At 43.2% G+C, this 21,820-nt stretch overlaps 11 protein-coding genes and 1 non-coding gene across 12 annotated transcripts; 6 read left to right on the top strand and 6 right to left on the bottom strand.

Annotated features, from left to right (window-relative positions):
- Nucleotides 1–116: 116 nt before the first annotated feature.
- On the top strand, nucleotides 117–2,705 carry AWJ20_2851 (RNA-binding splicing factor; the record flags this gene model as incomplete). Its single annotated transcript, XM_018879825.1, has 1 exon — nucleotides 117–2,705. The coding sequence occupies one exon, from the start codon at nucleotides 117–119 to the stop codon at nucleotides 2,703–2,705; it is 2,589 nt and encodes an 862-aa protein (XP_018737703.1).
- A 270-nt stretch (nucleotides 2,706–2,975) lies between these two features.
- On the bottom strand, nucleotides 2,976–3,722 carry MIA40 (Mia40p; the record flags this gene model as incomplete). Its single annotated transcript, XM_018879826.1, has 1 exon — nucleotides 2,976–3,722. The coding sequence occupies one exon, from the start codon at nucleotides 3,720–3,722 to the stop codon at nucleotides 2,976–2,978; it is 747 nt and encodes a 248-aa protein (XP_018737704.1).
- A 941-nt stretch (nucleotides 3,723–4,663) lies between these two features.
- THI80 (thiamine diphosphokinase) lies at nucleotides 4,664–5,200 on the top strand (the record flags this gene model as incomplete). The annotated part of the gene is made up of 1 exon (XM_018879827.1): nucleotides 4,664–5,200. One exon carries the CDS (start codon nucleotides 4,664–4,666, stop codon nucleotides 5,198–5,200), a length of 537 nt encoding a protein of 178 aa, XP_018737705.1.
- Nucleotides 5,201–5,623: 423 nt separating this feature from the next.
- AWJ20_2854 lies at nucleotides 5,624–5,697 on the top strand (the record flags this gene model as incomplete). The annotated part of the gene is made up of 1 exon: nucleotides 5,624–5,697. It is a non-coding gene; the product is annotated as a tRNA-Ala (tRNA).
- Nucleotides 5,698–5,899: 202 nt separating this feature from the next.
- On the bottom strand, nucleotides 5,900–7,084 carry SEN34 (tRNA splicing endonuclease subunit SEN34; the record flags this gene model as incomplete). Its single annotated transcript, XM_018879828.1, has 1 exon — nucleotides 5,900–7,084. One exon carries the CDS (start codon nucleotides 7,082–7,084, stop codon nucleotides 5,900–5,902), a length of 1,185 nt encoding a protein of 394 aa, XP_018737706.1.
- A 232-nt stretch (nucleotides 7,085–7,316) lies between these two features.
- Nucleotides 7,317–7,946, bottom strand: AWJ20_2856 (uncharacterized protein; the record flags this gene model as incomplete). Its single annotated transcript, XM_018879829.1, has 1 exon — nucleotides 7,317–7,946. One exon carries the CDS (start codon nucleotides 7,944–7,946, stop codon nucleotides 7,317–7,319), a length of 630 nt encoding a protein of 209 aa, XP_018737707.1.
- Nucleotides 7,947–8,796: 850 nt separating this feature from the next.
- Nucleotides 8,797–9,894, bottom strand: RPL4A (ribosomal 60S subunit protein L4A; the record flags this gene model as incomplete). Its single annotated transcript, XM_018879830.1, has 1 exon — nucleotides 8,797–9,894. One exon carries the CDS (start codon nucleotides 9,892–9,894, stop codon nucleotides 8,797–8,799), a length of 1,098 nt encoding a protein of 365 aa, XP_018737708.1.
- Nucleotides 9,895–11,245: 1,351 nt separating this feature from the next.
- On the top strand, nucleotides 11,246–13,327 carry GLC3 (1,4-alpha-glucan branching enzyme; the record flags this gene model as incomplete). Its single annotated transcript, XM_018879831.1, has 1 exon — nucleotides 11,246–13,327. The coding sequence occupies one exon, from the start codon at nucleotides 11,246–11,248 to the stop codon at nucleotides 13,325–13,327; it is 2,082 nt and encodes a 693-aa protein (XP_018737709.1).
- A 175-nt stretch (nucleotides 13,328–13,502) lies between these two features.
- On the bottom strand, nucleotides 13,503–14,984 carry FUM1 (fumarase FUM1; the record flags this gene model as incomplete). Its single annotated transcript, XM_018879832.1, has 1 exon — nucleotides 13,503–14,984. One exon carries the CDS (start codon nucleotides 14,982–14,984, stop codon nucleotides 13,503–13,505), a length of 1,482 nt encoding a protein of 493 aa, XP_018737710.1.
- Nucleotides 14,985–15,598: 614 nt separating this feature from the next.
- Nucleotides 15,599–16,369, bottom strand: RRP7 (Rrp7p; the record flags this gene model as incomplete). The annotated part of the gene is made up of 1 exon (XM_018879833.1): nucleotides 15,599–16,369. The coding sequence occupies one exon, from the start codon at nucleotides 16,367–16,369 to the stop codon at nucleotides 15,599–15,601; it is 771 nt and encodes a 256-aa protein (XP_018737711.1).
- Nucleotides 16,370–16,586: 217 nt separating this feature from the next.
- Nucleotides 16,587–18,134, top strand: RKM1 (Rkm1p; the record flags this gene model as incomplete). The annotated part of the gene is made up of 1 exon (XM_018879834.1): nucleotides 16,587–18,134. The coding sequence occupies one exon, from the start codon at nucleotides 16,587–16,589 to the stop codon at nucleotides 18,132–18,134; it is 1,548 nt and encodes a 515-aa protein (XP_018737712.1).
- Nucleotides 18,135–18,960: 826 nt separating this feature from the next.
- Nucleotides 18,961–19,476, top strand: AWJ20_2862 (N-acetyltransferase (predicted); the record flags this gene model as incomplete). Its single annotated transcript, XM_018879835.1, has 1 exon — nucleotides 18,961–19,476. One exon carries the CDS (start codon nucleotides 18,961–18,963, stop codon nucleotides 19,474–19,476), a length of 516 nt encoding a protein of 171 aa, XP_018737713.1.
- Between the last annotated feature and the right edge of the window lie 2,344 nt (nucleotides 19,477–21,820).

Raw genomic sequence — 21,820 nt, forward strand, 5'->3', positions numbered from 1 at the left:
TATGCTTCGACATCCAAGCTGAAGTTCACTACTGATACGTATCACGTGATTGTTGTTGACATTACCAAAGCGTGAAGAGCGAGAAAGCACCTGTGCAGTTTTAGTTGTATAGATAAATGTCTTCCTCCAGTGAGTATAATTCTTCTGAGGATGAATATAATGGGCTGGGCAGCTCATCTAGGAGGTCAAGAAATAAGAGGAACAGATTCGACAGCGGAAGTGATGAAGAGGACGAGGACCTTGGTGCGAAACGCAGCCGCTTCAAACCAATGAGCTTTACTTCTGGGGCAACATTAGAGCCTGAAACTATGAATCATATCGAGAGTCGGAGCGAGAACCAATTTGCTAAAGGATCTGGTGAAAAGCAGTATAACAGTTCTGCTAAAAAAGGTGAAGAAAGCCGGTCAGGACGTGAAGATCGGGTCGAGAGCGAAAGCTCAGAGCACGAGGATGGGTTACAAGAAATAAGAGGATTCGGCAGCATGAATAACTTTTTCGCCCAAGCAATGGGTCAGACTCAGAGTAGTGGAAATAATGAAGAGATGTCAAGTGATAACGAAAGTGAAGACCAAGCACAAGGAAAACCTGCGTTGGCATCATTTGGTTCGTCAGCGAAACGAAATTCAAAGATTGATCTCACGTCTAAAAAGGGTTCACATTATATATCTTCTTATGGAATTGGAGCCAAACTTCTAGGTAAAATGGGTTATGTGCCTGGTAAAGGTTTGGGTGCAGACGGTAAAGGAATTGTAGAACCAGTCCAGCAAAAATTGCGGCCTACAAAGCTTGGTCTGGGTGGTATTGACGAAAAGACGAAGCAATCTAAAAAAGTGGATGCCGAGAAGGCTGATATAGAGAGAAGAACTGCGAAGGGTTCAGAAGGAAGTCAGTTTAAAAAGGGTATAGCGACAAAGGATATATATGAAATGATCACAAGACTCGAGAGTGAAGGTCTACGAGTGCCCACCGCATATGAAACTCTGATCTCAATGACAAAAGAATATCGCACTGACTCTAACAATGAAGTTAAATCGAGCATTTTTGGACTTCAAGAGCAGGCTATGACTCAATTGAGGAAATATTATCGAGCATGGGCCACAATGAAATCCACAAGAGAGTATGCAAAGTACGAACTTGTTCAAGTCAGGGCGAAGCTTGAAAAGCTGATAGACGACATAGCTGATTTGAGGTCAGCCATTGAAGTGGTGGACGAAATTAATAAATTCCACCTTGTCAAATCAATGGATAACAGTTCCCTAATAGATGAGAAACTGGCAAGTCTTCTTGATAAATTGCAGTTCGAATTTATAAGTCAACTGGACTCATTACAGTTAGATCAGTTTGCAGTTGCCGTAATAAAGCCACATTTTACAGAATTTGTTGACGAATGGAAACCGCTTGATGAGCCGTCAGCATTTCGAGATTATTTTTTGCGATGGAATCTATTACTTTCCATTGAGAGGTTGGATAAGAACAGTGAGGAATCCACTAGCTTATCAGCCGCCAATTTTCTTTTACCTGTCTCTGAGAGAAACGGCTCGTCTAATAATGAGCAAGTACCTGCTCGGAAGCGTAGGGGAACACATTTTGAAAGCTTGCTGTATAATGTCTGGTATCCCAAAATAGAGTCCGTCCTGTCCCACGAATGGGATGTGACACATCCTGGACCTGCAATTCTTCTTCTTGAAGAATGGGAGGCAGTGTTGCCGGAGTTTGTGAAAATGGTCGTTCTTCGTGGTGTTGTATTTCCAAGGCTAAAGGATGCGATTGACAGATGGCAGCCTTTATCTGAATCTAAACATGATGACCATTCGGAACCTCATATATGGATTTTTCCTTGGCTGCCTTACTTGGGAGGCTCTTACGAAGCCGTCATGCTAGAAATTATCGGATTGATGAAAGCAAAATTTGCATTTTTAATAAAAGAGTGGCTCAGCAAACCGAGACGTGCTGTGCCTTTCGAAGAGTTAACGTCATGGAGGCAACTTATTGGAGAACAGGAAATGGATGATCTGTTGCAATTGACCCTAGTTCCAGGTTTGCGGCGATACCTGTCTCAAGAACTTGAAATCAACCCTGCTGAGCAGGTGTTAACTCCTCTGGAGGCTGTCGTGAAGAAGTGGGGCAGGGTCCTTAGTCCAAGCATCACAAGCTCAATTCTTGAGAAAGAATTTTTTCCTAAATGGTTAAACGTCTTACACAGTTGGCTCGTCGAGCCTAATGCAAAATTAGAGGATATATCATCCTGGTACCAAGCATGGAGCATGTGGTTCCCGCAATCCATACGAGATACGATAGCTGTAGAAGAAGGATTCCGCAAGGGTCTAGATCTCATAAATGATGCCCTTGATTTGAACCCCAAGGAACGATACAAGCTTGAGCATCCCACGAAAGCAGCATCCCCAGCGCCCCGACCGGAGTACTATAAGCCAGTCTATGATGACGTGACATCTAGCTCCGATTACAAGCCGAAGAGCACATTCCGTGATGTGGTAGAAGAATACTGTTTAGAACATGATGTCTTCCTCGTACCGCAGAAAAAGTCACATCCAACACTAGGACACCGTCTCTACCGAGTCAGCCACGATCCTTCAGGCAAGACTGGCCCTTGGTGCTACTTTGACGAAGACGTCATCTGGATTCGGCGTAAATCCTCAGAAGAGTATGAGCCAATTGATGTTGATGATTTAACTAGCTTTCTATGATTACCAATGACTCAAGAAGCGGAAATTGACCCTTCGCGTGGCCAGAATGTTATATGATATTCCAACTCGATACGATCACCACTTTGCTTGCAAAGCATATTCGAGCGGATAGCAAGCCATACGACACAAGCCCTCGTTTAAAACAGATTGGTTTATTGTATATATACAGTATGGCAATGCAATGAGTTGTTGCTATATACATGTGTTGTGATACAGTTGCCATGGAATAAATGAATAACAGTTTGTTGTACAGCCTGTCTTGAGCTCTCTCTAAGCGGAAGCGGCAGGTTTTTCAGAGTCGATAGACTCCGAGATCGAGTTGGACGATGGAGTTGCAGCTTCGGTGGAAGCAGTTTCACCCTCGGTGGAAGGAGCAGAATCTCCCTCTACAGAGTCAAGAGGAGCGTCCTCTCTCAACTCTTCACTGTAAACTTCAGGATATCTGCGGAAACAGTCTTGCATACCTTGGAACTTCTCCACACAATCAATTCCCTTGGGGTCAGCCTCGGAATAAACAAAACAGCTGAAGGCAGCCTTGAACTCTTCTCCACATGGACCGTTGGCCATGCCTCCAAGACAAGGACAGTCCCAGTTGATTTCACCAGTTTCGGGGTTGAATGCTCCTTGGTTAGCAGCAGCCTCTTCTTCAGTGATCTCAGCGGCTTCAGTAGCAGCAGAGGTGACTACCTCAGTGGCATCGGCAACAACCTCCGAGGCATTCAAAAGTGTGGTGTTGGTCTTGACATCTTTGAGATCTATGACTTCATTCTTGAGAAACGAGGGCTCTTCTTCAGCAGGTGTGCTTTCTTTCACTTCTTCTTCCTTGTCGTCGGCATGGGCAACATTGGTATAAGCCAAATATCCAATAAATGGAGTGGCAAAAGCAGCAGCAAAAACAGCTGGTGAAGCAGTTCTAGCTTGGGTGGCACGTGCAGAGGCAAATGCTCTACGACCAGTAGTATAAAAGTATTGTCGGCTTGCAAAGCTCAGACTTCTTGGTATTGTGTTTCTGAGCATTATTATCAAAACTATAATGACCTCTTATATCTGTGCTTCTGGCAAGATGGATGTTGTTGTCACTGGGTTTGTCAGTACTGTATAAATCAATCTTCCGTATTTGTAATATTTCTCGAGCATCTTTGAAAAATATGTACAATAAACGTCGACCTAACCCCGATCAGAAAATCCGGAATCCCGCGGACTGTAGTCGATGGGCTCCATCATAACAGTGACAGTTTTCCACTAAGGGCATCCAGCCATTTTACATATGAAGTTTGAAAGTTTGGTACGAAATATACAGGGCCTGGGTCCTGTTTCAAAAATTTGCCTGTAACAAAATTGGCTTCTCTTTTAATCTTGTACTGGTCCCCAACTTGCGCTCACGTGACAGTTTCGAGATGTACAAAATATATACCAAGAAAATAGAGTTCATAATATGCGTTTGTTGCTTCCTTTCCTTAATAATTTATATTTGTCGGTTTCAACATATCACACCGATTGTGTAGCAATTGGCTGATATCAGCTTGTATTATTGTACAAAGAAACCTTTCCTGATCCCCAGATACTAGAATGTATGATAGCTACTTCGAGCCGGCTGCTTTTCTGCAGAACACGGCGCCGATAACTGATAGATCAGATGGCAAGCCACCATATGCTTTAATCATTTTAAACCAGAAAATTCAAAATAGCAATTTATTCAATAAAGCATGGAATTTCGGTAAGTGGTCATATTCGAAACATTGATTGGGTACGGGATCCCATACGGGATCTTGGGATTGCTAACATGACCAGCGTCTTTGCGAGTATGTGCGGATGGCGGTGCCAATCGGCTGTATGACTACTTCACCGACGACATTACTAGAAAACAGCATGTGAGTATATAATAGAGGTCTAACCTGACAATGAGACCACATTTCCTCAGAATTGAAACATGGCATATCGGAGCGTTCTAACAATCTATGAAGATACCACAAATAATTACCGGTGATTTCGACTCGCTAAGGGACGATGTGCGTGACTATTATGAGAGTTTGGGAACAAAGATTATCCATAATCCAGATCAATATTCTACTGATTTCATGAAGGCAAACAAAAGCATCAAGGATCACAGCTCCAGCTCGTATAGCATATTGGCGTTAGGAGGAATGGGTGGGAGAGTTGATCAACAATTCCATTCCATACACCAGCTATTCCTCTCTAAGGAACAAGGTCAACTGATTTATCTAATCTCTACAGAAAGCATTTCATTCCTACTGGATGAAGGTAAAAGTACTATTATTACACCCACAGACTTGATTGGAGAAACATGTGGTATTATTCCCGTTTGTGGTGAAACGAGTATAACCACTCAGGGCCTGAGGTGGGACGTTTCTGACTGGAAAACTAGTTTTGGAAGTCAAGTTTCTACCAGTAATCACCTCATATCGGACTCTATCACCATAGAAAGCGACAAGCCTGTACTATTTACAGCCGAGATCCGAGATTCGGAGCAATGAAACGATTGAATGTCTTATAATATTTTAAGATACTAGAGAAACCTATGTGAAATAAACAAATAGACGACAGTATAATTTTGTAGTCATTTTCAGGCGTCAGCTCTAGATCTACATTTAAAAGTCGCTAACAAGTTCGGCCATATCCAGAGTAAAACAAGATTTCCCGTCCGATCAATCATATTTAAGCCTCTGAGAGCCTTGATCAGTAATGCCGTGGGAGACCAGGCGTGAACAGAAGGTGCTGAACTTTTTTTTTATCTGAGATATTTTTTTCTGCAAGTTCCTATTCACAATATTATGGTATTCGGTAGATTTTTGCACTATTACCTACTCATATCCCGTTAAAGAAATTGTTCTATGAATATTGTGTTAAAGGGACCCTATCAATTGAGATAGATGCAAAAATCCGAAAATCGCGAACTTGGGCGTATAGTCTAGTTGGTTATGGCGCTCGCTTAGCATGCGAGAGGTCTCCGGTTCAATTCCGGATTCGTCCATTTTTTTTTCAATTTCTACTTGGAGGATACATTTTTAAAATATAGGGGCCACCCAGAACAATTTCCACGGCGGAGTTTTACGACCGTTTCAGACTTCGGCAGTCGAGGCTCTGCCTCAGCGCCTTGTTCAATATGTTCGTGTATTTGTGGTTATCATTATGTCATATCATAGTACATTATAGGCGTATATACAATAAGAAATCTAGCCAAAACCAGCCCATTCGACGCTGAATATCCTGTATTTGTCTTCTTCCTTGACATCACAGCCCGAGTCTTCAGCCCCAACTACCCAGCACTTTTTCACTGCCGTTCCTAGCCTTCCTCCACCAACTATGTCCAAGACAGCAAACTCCTGATCCCAGTTAAACCCAATGGCAATATGGTGAGAATGAAATCTCAGCGGATCACCAGGATATGCTACAAATTGACCGCCAAACCGCAGACCCGGTGTGAGGAAAAATCCTTTTTTATGAAGCTCTTTGTATATGTTGTAGGAAGCTTTGGAGGGCCTGGGAACAAAAAAACTTTCTTGAACAGCCAATGGCTTATATGTCTTTAATGAAGAGTTCGTTGGGGTGGTAACACTGGGTATAGTGACCGTTCCACCAGTTATTTGTTGTGATTCAGGGAAGGTTTTCTCGAGCCAGCGCTGTTTTTCAAGGCTTATGACCTCTTCGTCAGCAGAATTCTTCTCTTCTTCACTCTCAATTCTCTCCGTCTTCTCTATAATTTCTACTTTAACTTCTCTCTCAGTCTCTATATTACCCTCCGTTTTTATGGTAGTTGTAACTGTCACTTTTCCCTGCTTTTCAGTATTGGCAGATGTAAGATTATCCCTAGAATCAGTGGCTGGCTCTTGATGAGAAGCCTTGGTCGTCTCTGTCTCTGGAATTCTTGGGGGAGCTGGTTCAACCGGCCCAGCCTGGTCTCCGTTTGCTACGACTTGATCTTGTTCAGTTCCATCGCGCTTTTCACTTTTCAATTTTTCCAATCTTTTTTTCTCCTTCTCTTGTTCCTTTCGTCGTTTTATCTCTAAAGCAGCTACTCTTCTCTCCCACATGACATCTTTATGACGTTCAAACTGCTCTTGCTCCTGTCGATGTCTTTCAGCTCGCACTTCTTTAGCATCTTCTTTGGTAAACTTGGAAACCGCTTGTTTGTGTGCTTCGCTATCATCTACCAAATATGCTACTTTTAAGTCGAACACCAGAAGTTCGATATCTTCAGGCATAAGTTCCAAAGGTAAGCCCATGAAGACATTTTGCTGAGGTATCTGCGGTAAAATTCCTATCAGCGTTCCGCAAACATGATATTTTTCTCTTAGTACTTTCACATGATCCAAGTCAAATACCAGGCCCCTGCCTCCGACTATATTAATTGGTATCATCCGCAAGAGAGTCAACCAACCTGCAAACGAATGTAAAATAAATAAAAATTATAGTAGTGAAGATACAACATGTACTGCAGGTTACAATATATCTTCTCCTGCGAGGCTGTACCTGCTGCAGCTAAATAGACCCTGCATTGGAGCTAGTGTCTTAGCAAAGTAGCATTCCAAATTTCATAAGTCATAGCATCCATTTTAATTACGTATTTCTATAGATTTTCTTTTCAAGGATTTATGCCTTGTTAGCACCTCCAAGTAGTTCAATGCATCTCTTGGCCTCAGCAGCAAAGGCAGCTAAACTACCCTTTTGCAAGGCAGTCATTTCAAGCTTGCCAATGTTTTGGGACAAGAACTCGAGATAAGGGTCGTGTAAGTTTCTGTTGAAATTAACCTTACGGATACCCAAGGAAATAGCCTTCTTCATAAGCTCGTCGTCAAAGTCGTGAGGAACACCGTGGAGGACCAAAGGAACTGATGGGTTTTCCTTGTGAATCTTGTCGAGTCGATCAAGCTGCCAGTACTTGGCTGGACCACCTGGAGGATAGATACCGTGGATGTTACCAAATGAAGGAGCCAAGAAATGAACTCCAGTTTTGCTAATGAAATCAGCAGCGAACTCAGGTTCAGTATAGAGAGCTTCGAGATCTACGGTAGGAAGACCATCTTCACCACCTTGGATACGGCCCATCTCGGCTTCAATGGAAATGTTGCGCTCCTTGGCCTTCTCAACAATGCTAGCTACGAACTTGGCATTCTCCTCAGGGTCCTCACTGGATGCATCAACCATGATCGAGTCGAAAGGTAATTCAAGAGCAAGGAAAACATCCTCTCTCTCAGTGCAGTGATCTAAGTGCAAAGCCATTGGAACTTTGGCATGGTGAAGAGCATCAGCAGCAAACTTCACAAAGTCGGGACCTTGGAAATGAATAGACCACGGGAAAATCTCCACAATAGCAGGTGCATTGGCTTCCTCAGCGGCCTTGATAGAAGCTAGAATACCGTCGGCATTGTAACTGAATAAGTTAGAAACTGGATCACTCCAGGTTTGCTATAATTTGATGGCATAAGAGCAGTGACTACTTGACTACTTACCAATTGAAAGCAGCGATACAGTAGCCTCCCTTCTGGGCATCATTGAGAATCTTCCAAGTACGGTTATTTTGAGGATATGACATTTTTACGTTTGTGATTGTCTGTGAAACTTTACGACAAAAACAGGGGAAATTAATCAGTATATATACGACTCCATACCCCCACGAATTTAACCGGCAGCATCGTACCTTGAAAAAGCAGTTCATCCGCAGATCGGTTTGGGGGTTGCATGTGGGGTTAGCCTCGAGGTCAGCTAAATTGGGGGCATTTCGTTTGGTGATCATTTGGGGATATTTTGGGGGCACCAACTTTCATAACTGGGTTCAGTCAGACAGACTGCCTCTTTACGAAGTTTATTTGCAAATGCTGCCATGTTTATGTTCACAGTCTACACGCTGAAGCGGGGTCTCTTCTGAGTCTACTAGCAGGAGTTTAAGTTATCCGACCAGGGGAAAACTCAGTTAATATATTCATATAGGGTCCCCGTCCGGTTTGACCTGGGACTGGGGGGAGAAACCAAGCTGCCAGAGGCAACAGGTCACCCAGATCAAAAAAGAGGAGGATTTAAATAAATTCAAACCATGCCATTTTATTTTTTATTTAATCCCGAAGCGACATTCTTAGTTCTCCTTGAGGAGCTCCTTGAAAGCAGCAGAAGGCTTGGAGGCAGTAGTCTTCTCAACCTTGGCGGAACCGAGGTTTTGAGCAGAGAAAGCCTTAGCATATGGGTTCAATCTAAGAAGAACTTGCTTGTTCTTGAGAGGGTTCTTCTTAAGAGCGTTGGCACGCTTTTGGTGCTTGTCACCAGCAGCTCTGACAACAGATTGGATATCGGAAGAGTTGATGATACGGGTAATATCAGCGTTGGAGAGGATGTTGTGGGGAAGAGTAAATCCAGACTTGGCAGAAGCATTGGCCTCAGAACCCCAGATCTCATCAAGGAGAGAGAAAGCAGACTCAGTCCAGATGATGAAACGACCAAGGTGGGAACCAGGAGCAAGTTGAAGCAAGTTCAAGGCACGGACGTTAGAAGTCTCAACACCAGGAATGTTGCGGAAAGCCTTAACAAGACCGTTGTCCTCACCGTAGACGACAAGAGGACCACGTCTTTGGGTGTGACGACGACCTCTGAGCTTACCCTTACCAGCACGGGTCTTCTTGGACTTGACAACCTTGACAACATCACGGTGAGCACCAATAGCCTTGATAACGGCAACAGCCTCCTTGGTCTTCTTGACAGACTCAACCTCGTTGGAGACAACAAGAGGAACCTCAGCAATGGTCTCAACACGGTGACCACGAGCCAAAACTAAAGGAGCAACGGAACTGGCAGCGATGGCAGAGGCAGTAGCGTAACGCTTTTGGTTGTGGTTGATCTTGACGTGCCACTTTCTCCAGGTCTTGGTAGGAGCGAACATACGACCACCACGACACATGTTACCGAAAGCAGCTTGACCAGAACGGTGAGTACCGGATCCACCAACACGGGGAATACGGGCAACAGCACGACCAGTACCCCAAGACTCAGCAGAGGTTTGCTCACCAGCGTTGGAGGCAACAGCGTAAGCTTGACGCTTGTTCTTGGCAACACCAGTGAAGACAGAGTGGACGATGTCGGGACGAATAGGGGTCTGGAAGACAGCGGGAAGAACGACGTTAGAAGTCGAAACCTCACCAGAGGTGGAGTAGACAGAAACTTGAGGACGAGCGACAGACATTTTTTTTGGAGTCGACTTGAACTTTTTTTTTACTTTGTTGAACTGATTGTCGAAAGTTAAGTGAAGAAAAAAAGAAGAGACGAGCAACTGCACAAAACTCTTCGTCTGTCTATGCATGCACCTCTCGCTCGTCCAGCGTTTTTTCGCACCTTTACCCTAACATCCATGATTCTAAATATTGAGTGAAATATTTCCAAAACCCTTACATCAAATGTTTAGCGAGTACAAATGTGACTTGATATTCCAAAATAGGAAATATTATTTATCAAGGGTCAGAGTTTACTGGACCCTGCAGTCCAAGGAGTTTCCTGTGAATAGTGGCTAGTAGTGGCTAGTAGTGACTAGTATTTCAGAAGGGGAGCCTATCTTCGGTAGTTGGGGCAGAGTCCCAAACCTCATTGCTCCTCTCGCATCGTTCAAAACCATTCTTCTATTGGCCATAGCAGTGGTTAGTTTGTACTTTGGCCTGTGTCTTGACGGAGAAGGCGACACACGAGATACAAGCAGCCGCAACAGCATTGACCCTGTGATCCTTCCTGTATCTCCCGCTCGATAAGACAAACTTCAAAGTGTACATCTGCCCACCAAATTGGGTGATCGAGCTCATCCCTGCATCCACAATGGCATCAGCTCTCAGTACAGGCAGCAGCAGCAGTAGCAGTATCCGTCTGATTTAGTTTCAATAGCATCAATTAATATAAAACTTTCAGCAACTTGGGAGTGACAATCCAGGAAGAAAAATTGCCCTGACCAAAGCTGTGGAGTAATTGATCAGTGATCAGTGATCCTTATCTAATTTGCAGAGGAAACCACAAAAACCATCTGTCGATGTATCTCCTTTTGCTTCGCTCCAGCCAGTACAGTGTCTGGATATACCTCAGCTGCCTCAAGCAGACGACCCGGAGTAGATTACCCCTCACACCTCATGTGGGAATTTATCCGGACACGGTTGGTTGTTGAGGTGCGAAGCGTTTTTACTGTCGATCCAACCCACCTCACCTCCCCCACCAGGACACCAGTGGCAGGACGTGCATGGCGGGCTAGAGATAAAGTTAAGTTTAGGTTTATCGACGTGCATGCATGTGTGGAATAGGAATGGCTGGAAAGCGAGGGGCCTAGAGAGGGGTATATGCGCATATATATCAGATGATATCCTGCTGTTTATTGACTTGTTTGCTAACTACCAAATTCTGTTGAAGTGTACTTATTCGGAGACTTTTTCTGTTTAGCTTTGAGCATTTCTCAAATTCAGTTCTTTGAATTAGCAGATTACTGAAACGTTACAATTTTGGTAGCCAATTGATTGTTCCGTTGCATCCATTCCTTAAAACTTGTTTTACTTTTGTTGAGGATGTCTGGGCCATCATCAACTGAGGCAGCGGCTGCTGCCGGTGTATTCAATCCTAAGCCAATTCTTGATATAGACCCTTGGTTAGAACCTCATGCCGATGACCTTGCTCGTAGATACTCTGTTGCTCAACAATGGATAAAACAGTTGAACGCTCATGAGAACGGTCTTGTCAAGTTCTCTGAAGGGTACAAGTATTATGGTTTCAATGTTGATCGAGAATCACATACCATCACCTATCGTGAATGGGCCCCCAATGCCACCAAGGCATTCTTGTTTGGTGATTTCAACAATTGGGATAGACAATCTCACCCAATGAAGCAAGCTAACCCTTACGGTGTTTGGGAAATCATTCTTCCTCCTAATTCCGACGGTTCTTATGCTATTCCTCATAACTCAAAGGTCAAAATCTTAATGCATTTACCTGGTGGCAACACAATTGATCGTATTCCGGCTTGGATTTCTCGAGTCACTCAGGAAATATCCGTATCTCCTGTCTATGACGGTATCTTTTGGAATCCACCTACACCATATATCTGGAAGAATTCTCCTCCAAAGTCCAAACCCGAAGGTATTAAGGTATATGAGGCTCATGTTGGTATTTCGAGTCCTGAGGGACGTGTCGGTACTTATAAGGAGTTCACAGCTAATATCCTGCCCCGTATTCACAAACTGGGTTATAACACTATTCAATTAATGGCCATCATGGAACATGCCTATTATGCCTCGTTTGGTTATCAAGTGACATCTTTCTTTGCTGCCTCATCCAGATATGGTACTCCTGAAGAGTTGAAAGAGCTTATTGACACTGCCCATGGCCTTGGAATCACTGTTCTATTGGACGTTGTGCATTCTCATGCATCCAAGAATGTTTTGGATGGCATTAACGACTTTGATGGTACTGAGTACCAATATTTCCATTCTGGCGCCAAGGGAGAACACAGTCTGTGGGGATCTCGTTTGTTCAATTATGGAAAGCATGAAGTACTAAGATTCTTACTATCCAACTTGCGTTATTATATTGAGGAGTATCAGTTTGATGGATTCCGTTTCGACGGTGTTACTAGTGTTTTGTACACACATCACGGTATTGGCACTGGATTCTCGGGTGGATACCACGAATATTTTGGACCTGCTGTTGATGAGGAAGGCATTAACTATTTGATTCTTGCCAACACAATGTTAAAAGAGCTAAATCCAAACATCATCACCATTGCTGAGGACGTCTCTGGTATGCCTACACTCTGCTTGCCTACGACTATTGGTGGAGTTGGTTTTGACTACAGACTGGCCATGGCAGTTCCTGACATGTGGATCAAGCTTCTAAAAGAAAAGAGGGACGAGGATTGGGATATAGGCAATATCTGCTTTACATTGACCAACCGAAGACATGGAGAGCTAACTATTGCATACGCAGAGTCTCATGATCAAGCTCTTGTTGGAGATAAGACTCTAGCGTTCTGGCTTATGGACAAGGAAATGTATACACATATGTCAGTACTTTCAGAACAATCTGCCATTGTTGATAGAGGTATCGCTTTACACAAGATGATCCGATTCATCACCCATGCTTTAGGAGGAGAAGGATACCTCAATTTTGAGGGTAATGAGTTTGGACACCCAGAATGGCTCGACTTCCCTCGTGAAGGCAATGGAAGCTCGTTTCATTACTGCCGTCGTCAATGGGGTCTTGTTGATGACGATTTGCTAAAATATAAGTTCTTGAATGGATGGGACGCTGCCATGCAGAATACCGAGACGACCTACAAATGGCTCTCTGCTCCACAAGCTTACATTTCGCTCAAGAATGAGAATGACAAGGTGATTGCTTTTGAAAGAGCTGGTGTTCTGTTCGTCTTCAACTTCCACGCAACCCAGTCCTATACAGACTATCGAATTGGTGTAGATGTCCCTGGTAGTTACCGAATAATTCTTGATACAGATGATACTGAATTTGGAGGATTTGGTCGCATTGACCATCAAGCAACCGAGTGTGTCACGACTGATTTCCCTTGGAACAACAGAAAGAACTTTATCCAGCTCTATCTGCCTGCTCGTACTGCTGTCGCACTCGCCTTAAAATAATTCAATATATATCTATATATATATTATTCGTTTTTCAATTCATTCATCTTCTAGCAGATCACACTTGAAAGCCACGAGAGAGATCTGGGGCATAGTCCCAGCATCTACTTCCTTCAGCGATGAAAAAACTTATAAGACACATGTACATTATTTTATTATTTATAATTTGGAGTAACTAAGCATCGGAAGGACCAATCATCTTCTCAGGGCGGACCCACTCGTCGAACTCCTCAGAGGTCAAAACACCGAGCTCAAGAGCAGACTCCTTAAGGGTGATGCCCTTCTTGTGGGCGTTCTTGGCGACCTTTGAGGCCGAGTCGTAACCAATCTTAGGATTGAGAGCAGTGACCAACATGAGAGATTCACGCATGAGCTGACCAATTCTCTTCTCATTGGCAACGATACCTTCAACGCAGTGGATACGGAAAGAACGAGCACCATCAGCAAGAAGACGGATAGAGCTCAAAAGGTTGCTGATCATAACAGGCTTGAAAACGTTGAGCTCGAATTGACCAGATGCACCAGCGAAGGTGATGGCAGAGTGGTTACCAAACACTTGAGTACAGACCATGGTGAGAGCCTCGTTCTGAGTGGGGTTGACCTTACCAGGCATGATAGAAGAACCAGGCTCGTTCTCAGGCAAGTTAAGCTCACCGTAACCACAACGAGGACCGGAACCAAGGTATCTGATATCTTGGGCAATCTTGAAAAGAGAAGCAGCGACAGTGTTCAAAGCACCAGAGGCCTCGACAATAGCATCGTGAGCAGCCAGGGCCTCGAACTTGTTGGGAGCAGTCTTGAACTCTTCACCAGTAATCTTGGAAACAGCAGCAGCAATAGCGGCATCAAAACCCTTCTTGGTGTTAAGACCAGTACCGACAGCAGTACCACCTTGAGCCAAGAATCTAAGACGAGGCAAGGTATCCTTGATACGGTCAATGCCATTCTTGATCTGGTAAGCATAACCAGAGAACTCTTGGCCCAAAGTCAGAGGGGTAGCATCTTGAAGATGGGTACGACCAATCTTGATAATGTGATCGAATTCTTTAGCCTTGTCATCAACAGCCTTGTGAAGCTGTTCAAGAGAAGGAATCAACTTGTTGCTAATTTCCAAGACTGCAGCAATGTGCATGACAGTGGGGAAAGTGTCGTTAGAAGATTGAGACATGTTAACATGGTCATTGGGGTGGACGGGCTTCTTAGAACCCAATTCACCACCCAAAATTTCAATAGCACGGTTGGAAATGACTTCGTTAGAGTTCATGTTACTTTGAGTACCAGAACCAGTTTGGAACACAACCAGAGGGAAGTGGTCAGTGAGTTTACCGTCAATGACCTCTTGAGCAGCCTGCTTGATAGCTTCACCGACCTCGGGTTTAAGACCGTAGGTCAAGTTAACCTCAGCAGCAGCCTTTTTAAGAACACCAAAAGCTCTAATCAAAGGCTCGGGCAATTTTTCACGGTCACCACCAATCTCGAAGTTTTGAAGAGATCTCTGAGTTTGAGCACCCCAGTAACGAGAGCTGTCGACCTCAATCTCACCAAAGGCATCAGTCTCAATACGTTTGGCCATTGTAGCAGCAGATGATGAAAAGTTTCTAGCGTAAACACCACGGGAAAGAATAGGCGCGGTGGTGGAAGTAACAAAGCGTCTCATTGTATTTTTCGGGTTTTCTTTTGTTTTGATTTTCAGCTCAGCCAATTGTCGAGTGCAAACGACTGGGATGTGGGTTAGAACTAACAGGCAGGCAAGGGAAAAAATCACTCCCACCAGTCCCAATCGCTTTCTTTATATGAGCACCCCCGGCTCCGACTTACGGACCTCTCCACATTCTCATTTAACTGCATATTGTGCTCCTATGCGAACAGAACGGGCCAATCAGCTTCGGATATTGTCGTGCTCCGGTTACAACCGATCTATGGGCTATCAGAGAACCCTCTTCCGACAGACTTGGGGCACTACCCGCTTTCAGTTGTCGTCACATATCTACTTCTAAACAGGGCTAAAATTGTTTAGTTTAGGATTTTAAAAATTGAGAAATCTAAGGAGGATTCTGAAGTTCTTTCATAAGTCACGTGATCCAAAAATGATAATAACCTATCTATCTATCTTACAGTCAGAGCTCGGCTGTTGTAATGTTCAATCCATCTAGGAATGAATTCTCCAAGGGATCTCCTGCGAAGCAGGAGCCACAGGGTCTGGGGCAGAGCCCCAGCCGCCGGAGGCAGGACCACCAGTTCACAGAAAGAGAAAGAGATGCAAAAAATAAATTAGTATGGCTTGAAGCGCTTGCGCTCTTTGAGTTCTTTGACCTTGAGCTTATCCTGCTGGAATCGGCGTAGGAGATCATTCATCTCGGTCTTCTTCTGTTCTCGGATTTGGAATCGGTAGAAGTCGGCCTTTTCCTTCTTGCGCTTTTTCTTGGCAGACTGTTCGGCCACGAACTGCTCGGTGGCTTTCTGGGCCGTGGCAATTCCAGCAAGCGACTTGCGCTTACTTCCAACCACCATTGTGAATCCGTCTTCATCGACCAAGTTAAGCTTATCAACGACTTGTTGCCGTTTGGTCTCCTCTGCCTGGGCAAACTCTTCCATGTATGTGTCTACCTCATGTTGGAGCTCTCCTTCGTCGGGATATTTAATGCGGTTTTTCAGATAGTATGCTTCTGAGCCAGTTGGTTCCTGAGGTGACCATGGCACGGGGTTCTGTTGTTTTGCTTTGGTGAGAAATCTCGAGCACGACGCCTTATCTACGAGTACTACCAGTCCTCTATTGTAGTTCTTCTCTGGAATAAAGCTTTCTAAAATAGTGTTCCCTAGAAAATGACACAGTGACTTTATTGATGAATGTGACGCATCCACGGGAAGGTTTGTAATGAATATGGTTCTATCAGTGGTATTATCAGTGGATCCAGTCTTATGAGTTTGATGCTTCTTGGCGTATAGAATATGATATACAGGCTCAGTATCACTGGTGCTTTCTCTCACCAGAAGCGGAATCGGAATGAATCCGTTTATTTGGTCCGGTAGCTCTAGGGTCATTATAGAGCTTGGTAGTTAATATGAATTTCTGTATATAATTAAGTTAGTAGAAGCACGTTTAACTCTGGCAACGATTTGTGAAGATACGGCGCTATCGATTTCGGGAATTTTTTTCAGGGTTGGGTGACTCTGGACCCTGCATTCACTCATGCTCACGCAGATACTGAATGAATGAACAGACTGAAGTTCAGTATACGCCAATTTTGGTCTTCCTAATATGCCATTAGAATCAGAACAGCTAGAAAAACTGATAGACTGGGCTGGCGAGAAGCAATTTTTTGTTAGCAAAAAGCTTCAGTTCACTATCAAAGAAAATGAAGGAACTACAGTCATTGCTTCAAAAAGCATCGCCTCGGACGAGAAGCTGATTGAATGCCCCAGGAAGTTCATCATAGGACCGGAACTTGCAAAGAGTACGTTCGCTGATATCGAATACGGTGAGATTGATGATGAACAAGTTTATGTCAAATTTGCATTCATGTACCAGGTTCTACTTGGCTCTCAAAGCGAATGGTATCCCTACATTTCCGTTTTGCCCAAAGAGGATGAAATAATATCTCCTTTTTATTTCAATCAGGAAGACTTGCTATGGATTCAAGGGACAAATATATCTTCTGAGTTAGATCTGAAAAGACAAGTGTGGAAAGCTCAATTTGAACAAGCAGTGCAGAATATTACCGCTAAATATCCAGAGAGTCCCTCATACACCTTTGAGTTGTATACTTGGACCAACCTTATATTTCTCTCTCGCTCTTTTCCAGCACATATTGTGGACCCAAGTGCTAATAAAATGACATCTATCTTAGTGCCAATAATAGACTCATTAAACCACAAGCCATTGACCCCAATTCACTGGGATTGTACAGGAGGAACGGGCTTTAACTTGATTGCAGGACAAGCAATTGAACAGGGAGGTGAAGTATACAATAACTATGGAGCGAAGGGAAATGAAGAGCTATTTATTGGGTATGGATTTACCATTGAAGATAACCTTTTTGACATTGTATCTTTAAGGCTACCGGCCAAAATTATTGAATTCGTCTCCAACGCCGGGTTGAAAGAGCTTCCTGAAGATGGCGTATTCCATCTCACCAGGGATGGAGTACCTGAACAACTTAAAAGCGTTTTTGTGGCCATAGTGTCACTGCAACGAGGAGTTGGACACCAAACCACATTAGCCCAATTAGCTGGCAGGCAGGAGTTAATAAGAGCATTGAATGATAAGTTGGACAATTTTGCAAACATTGATAAGCCTATTGAGAATATCCGACAAAAATTTGCTAAATATTACAGGGATGGTCAGATCAAGATTTATAGAGATAGCCTAGCTCTTCTCGGGCAAGAAGTGAAAGCTATTATCGCTGCTTCTACTTCCAAAGTGATAGACCTCGATACCATATCATCCAGGAATCCTGAACTTCTGACGATTTTGATGCTTCCATTTAATACCGAAAATGTAAACGAAATAGTCGACCAAGGCAGCGAAGATGAAATTCTTATAATGTATATTGCAGCACAGATGATAAATGGGGAATTGCCATGGCCCGACCACGAGGAATCTTATCAAGACATGGACCTCGCAGATTATGAAAACTTCACCGAGACATACATCCCATACATTCGTCAGTTATCAGATGATTTCGAATCTCCGAAGTGGACAGAATTGAGCACTTATGCAATGGCTGCCCTTTATCTAGAGCGGTTTGGTTACGACTATAAGGACAATAAAGGTAGGGGCCTGCTCCGATGTGTTATCGACATTTAAGCTTGGATGCAGCTGACTAGGATCTGTAAAGATACCATTGCGCACTCCACGGAGTTCGTTTAAATGTACTTGAGTTTCAAAGTATTTGAACAACCTCGCGGATGACGTGGAAACGGCAAGAAATATACAATAATTTTAGATTTTTCTTCATAGAGAGCTCTGTCACAATCCACAGTGTTCTTGAATTTGCATGTATATAGCTCAAATAGACACTACGTATAAAAAAAAATTTGGACGGAAGATAGAAACCGAAATTATATGGTAAGATTACTGTGCAATTACGGTTTATAGAAGGGGTTTTGAGCATCTTGAAAAATCAAAGTAGCAAAAAATCCCTTGCCAACGTGAAGATAGACGATGGGATATGAGTCCAAAAATCATAGCTCAAGTAGATGCGATCTTCATGCCGAATAAGCGCTGCACCATATACAGGAGAGGAGTATGTCCCATCTTCCTGTATAACTTAAATGGGGAGCCACCGGCGGCTAAACGCACATATTCTTCCGAAGAAAAATAGTTTCATTGAGTCTAAAAAATTATTTGAATATCAACGGTCGATTTGGTTGTAAATAAGAAACAGATTTCTTGGCTATATATTTTTGACCGCTTCTGACATTTGCTAATAATCAGGATTGAACTGGTCCAAACTATTGCATACACCAGTTATCTATCTTATCTTATCTTATCTTGAGATCTTCTCAGGGGTATTTATCTAAGATCGCATTTTTCAAACCAGGAATTTTTTGGAAAAAAGTATTGAAACAGATGAGGATTGAGGTCAACAAGGACCGCGTGTAACTTATGGATAAGCATTGTGCAGCCCGAAATGAGCCCCGGCGGTGTTCATAAGATCAAACCTGCAGATTATAAGAAGGCAGCGAGAGTATTGGCAACTTCGTTTGGAGACGAGTTTATCAGTGGCTATCTAGCAGTTGGAGACGGATGTTCTGCTGAACAATGTAATCGACTAAACCAAGAACTACTGGAGTACATAGTGTATGCTCATATCATTCATGGAATTGCGCTTGAAGTAGGTGATTTCCAAGGAATAGCATTATGGATGCCTCCTGGTGGAAACCTCGAGCATTGGTCTACAATCTTTATGAGTGGTATGTGGAGAATGGTATACAAACTTGGAAGCAATGGTAGGTATCGATACTTTCGAGGCTTTCTACCATTTCTGACGAAAACCAAAAGAGAAACTCTTGGAGATGATGATCTTAAAACGTGGTACCTGACATATATAGCCACATCTGCAGAAGCTCGTGGAAAGGGGTATTCTAGGAAATTAGTAGAATATGTGACTGAAATGGTAAGTAAGAGTGTGTGGACATGCCTCTAGCATCCTTGGCTCTCTGCCACATCTAATAGCTCTTGCTGTGGAAGCTCTTACGAACTAACACCAAGTGCGCAGGCTGATAAAGCAGGACAAAAATGCTATCTGGAATCAGCTACATCACACAGCACCGCTATCTACAAACGGTACGGTTTCCGTTTCGTCAAGCTAGTCCGAGGTCCAACAAATGAACCTCCATTTGTGACATATGAAATCATGGTTAGAGATAGCACAAATTAGAACATCTCGGTAGAAAGGGATTGATTACTTTTTCGCCAGGTAGATTGGCTGATAGGGCCGGTGTTTCAGCACCAAACCTTGCATGCGCATCAGTTATGGGATTTTTCACGACGTCATTACGCGGCGTATCGACATTCGCGGTCTCAATTGAGAAATATTTATTTACACTTCATTGATGGCATGTTGTATAGCTCTCGACTGGTATATTAGACCTTAATTTATTGTTGTTTTATTATTACCTTGCCTTGCCACTGTCTCCATTTGCTTTAAATAGCGGGCTCTTATGTTTTTGGTTAGTCGTCTCTAATCGAGCTCCGTTTATCATGGCGTTCGTGCGGTTGTATCCTGTTTTACCGAGTTCGACAAAACAGCCTGAAATGGTCGAAGCACAAGACAAGAAAAGGGTTGTCCGGTCAACAAGCCTCTTCGATGATAGTTTTTCCGAGGTTTAAAGTTTGACAGGCCAGAATAGGCAGGTGGCATGCTTTTCATATTCGGGTAAGGGCGCTTGGTGATCATTGGGCAAGGAGAAAGAAGCTTAACGAGAACAAAAATTATCGTCCATCCTAGTTACGGCCCCTGGTTACCGCATAGTTACCGTTGTACCTAACGCCCGTCCTTATCCGCCAACACGAGTATATGCAGCTGATGAGGTTTTTTCGATAGGATGCTACAGATAAGATGTCACCGATAGGATCTTACTGATATGTAGTGACGTAGTTGGAAATTATCGGTAAAAGCGCGAAGACTGTACGGCACCCGTAATATCGTAATATGATGTAATACGCACTTCTGATAAGATGGGTAGAATTCCATGGAACCAGGTCTGTCAGCATCTGTACGTTCGCTTCTTCGTAATAGCAGTGAAAATCATCAGTTATAGTCGCGTTGTTATTTAGCTCCTACTTTCTGGATGCTAAGGTTGGTGTCACTTAACTTCATCATTTGTTGATATTATTCCTCGGTCAGTAGGATAATCCATCCGATTTCTCGTTTCAGGTATTTGAACGAACCTAACCTTATTACGTCACTGCACAGAGCGGAAAAATTCACGCCAGGAACATTAATGATACAACCTAAATGGGATAGGTGCATATATAGTGATCGCCACAACTCTGATACATTATCTAACAGAGCCGATAAAGTACACATTTTTAAAAACTATATAAGGACATTAGTTTCCTCTTCAAGTTTGTTAACTATCCAATATTAACTACTTGTTTCTGGCTTTTGAAAGTAACAGAACATTATTACACAAACAAACCAACACACAACAAAAACACTTGATTAATACACTTCGCATTTGAAAATGTCTACCGCTGCTGTTACTAGATTGACCTGGAGAGCCAAGGCTCCCGTTGCCGTGGGCAGCATTATGGGTGGAATGATGGGTGGCTTTTATGCTGCTAGATGGTTCTTTTACAGACCTGCCATGAAGAAGTATCCAGATGATCGTATTGTTACTGTCGACAGATCTGGCGGTGGTCTTTAAGATGGATTCATAAATGATCTGCTTTAGTTTCAAGTGAGACTATGCGAAAAAATAGAAAAACGCAAGCATAAAATCAGTTTCAATTCATACCAACCACAATTTTTTTGCATCAATCAAAACCAACTTCTTTTTCTTCAAAAGGATCAAACAATTTACTTTACATTATATTTATTGAGTTGCCAGTGCGGCCATTTTAGCAGGTCTAAATATCATAAATAAAATATCTATGTTTACATTTCGCTCTGTCGGAGCCCAAAAACTGTCTCGTGATATCAAGCAGCGATGCCGATAGTTGACAGCTGATAAGGAAAACGCTGCAGTACGGCTGCCCTTGCTCAAGCGAGAATTTCCGATGTCCATGCATGTGAAATTTAGCTACTTACCAGAGATCCCGAGGTTCCATGAATGTAGCTAATACCAGTATTTGCTGAGCATGGGTCATTATTGTCAGCAATAGAATTATATAAATCACAACCCATAGTGGAATCATTAAGAGTCAACTATTGCAGTTTTTGAACCTTTCGAAACCGTGGGATGCAGTACCAAGACTAGCTACGCAGATGAGGATATTAAATTATACTAAATTACTAAACCACATTATACCAATGTTTATAAGTA

The sequence above is a fragment of the Sugiyamaella lignohabitans genome, chromosome B (genome assembly GCF_001640025.1).
Source record: "Sugiyamaella lignohabitans strain CBS 10342 chromosome B, complete sequence".
NCBI classification, from domain to species: Eukaryota; Fungi; Ascomycota; class Dipodascomycetes; order Dipodascales; family Trichomonascaceae; genus Sugiyamaella; species Sugiyamaella lignohabitans.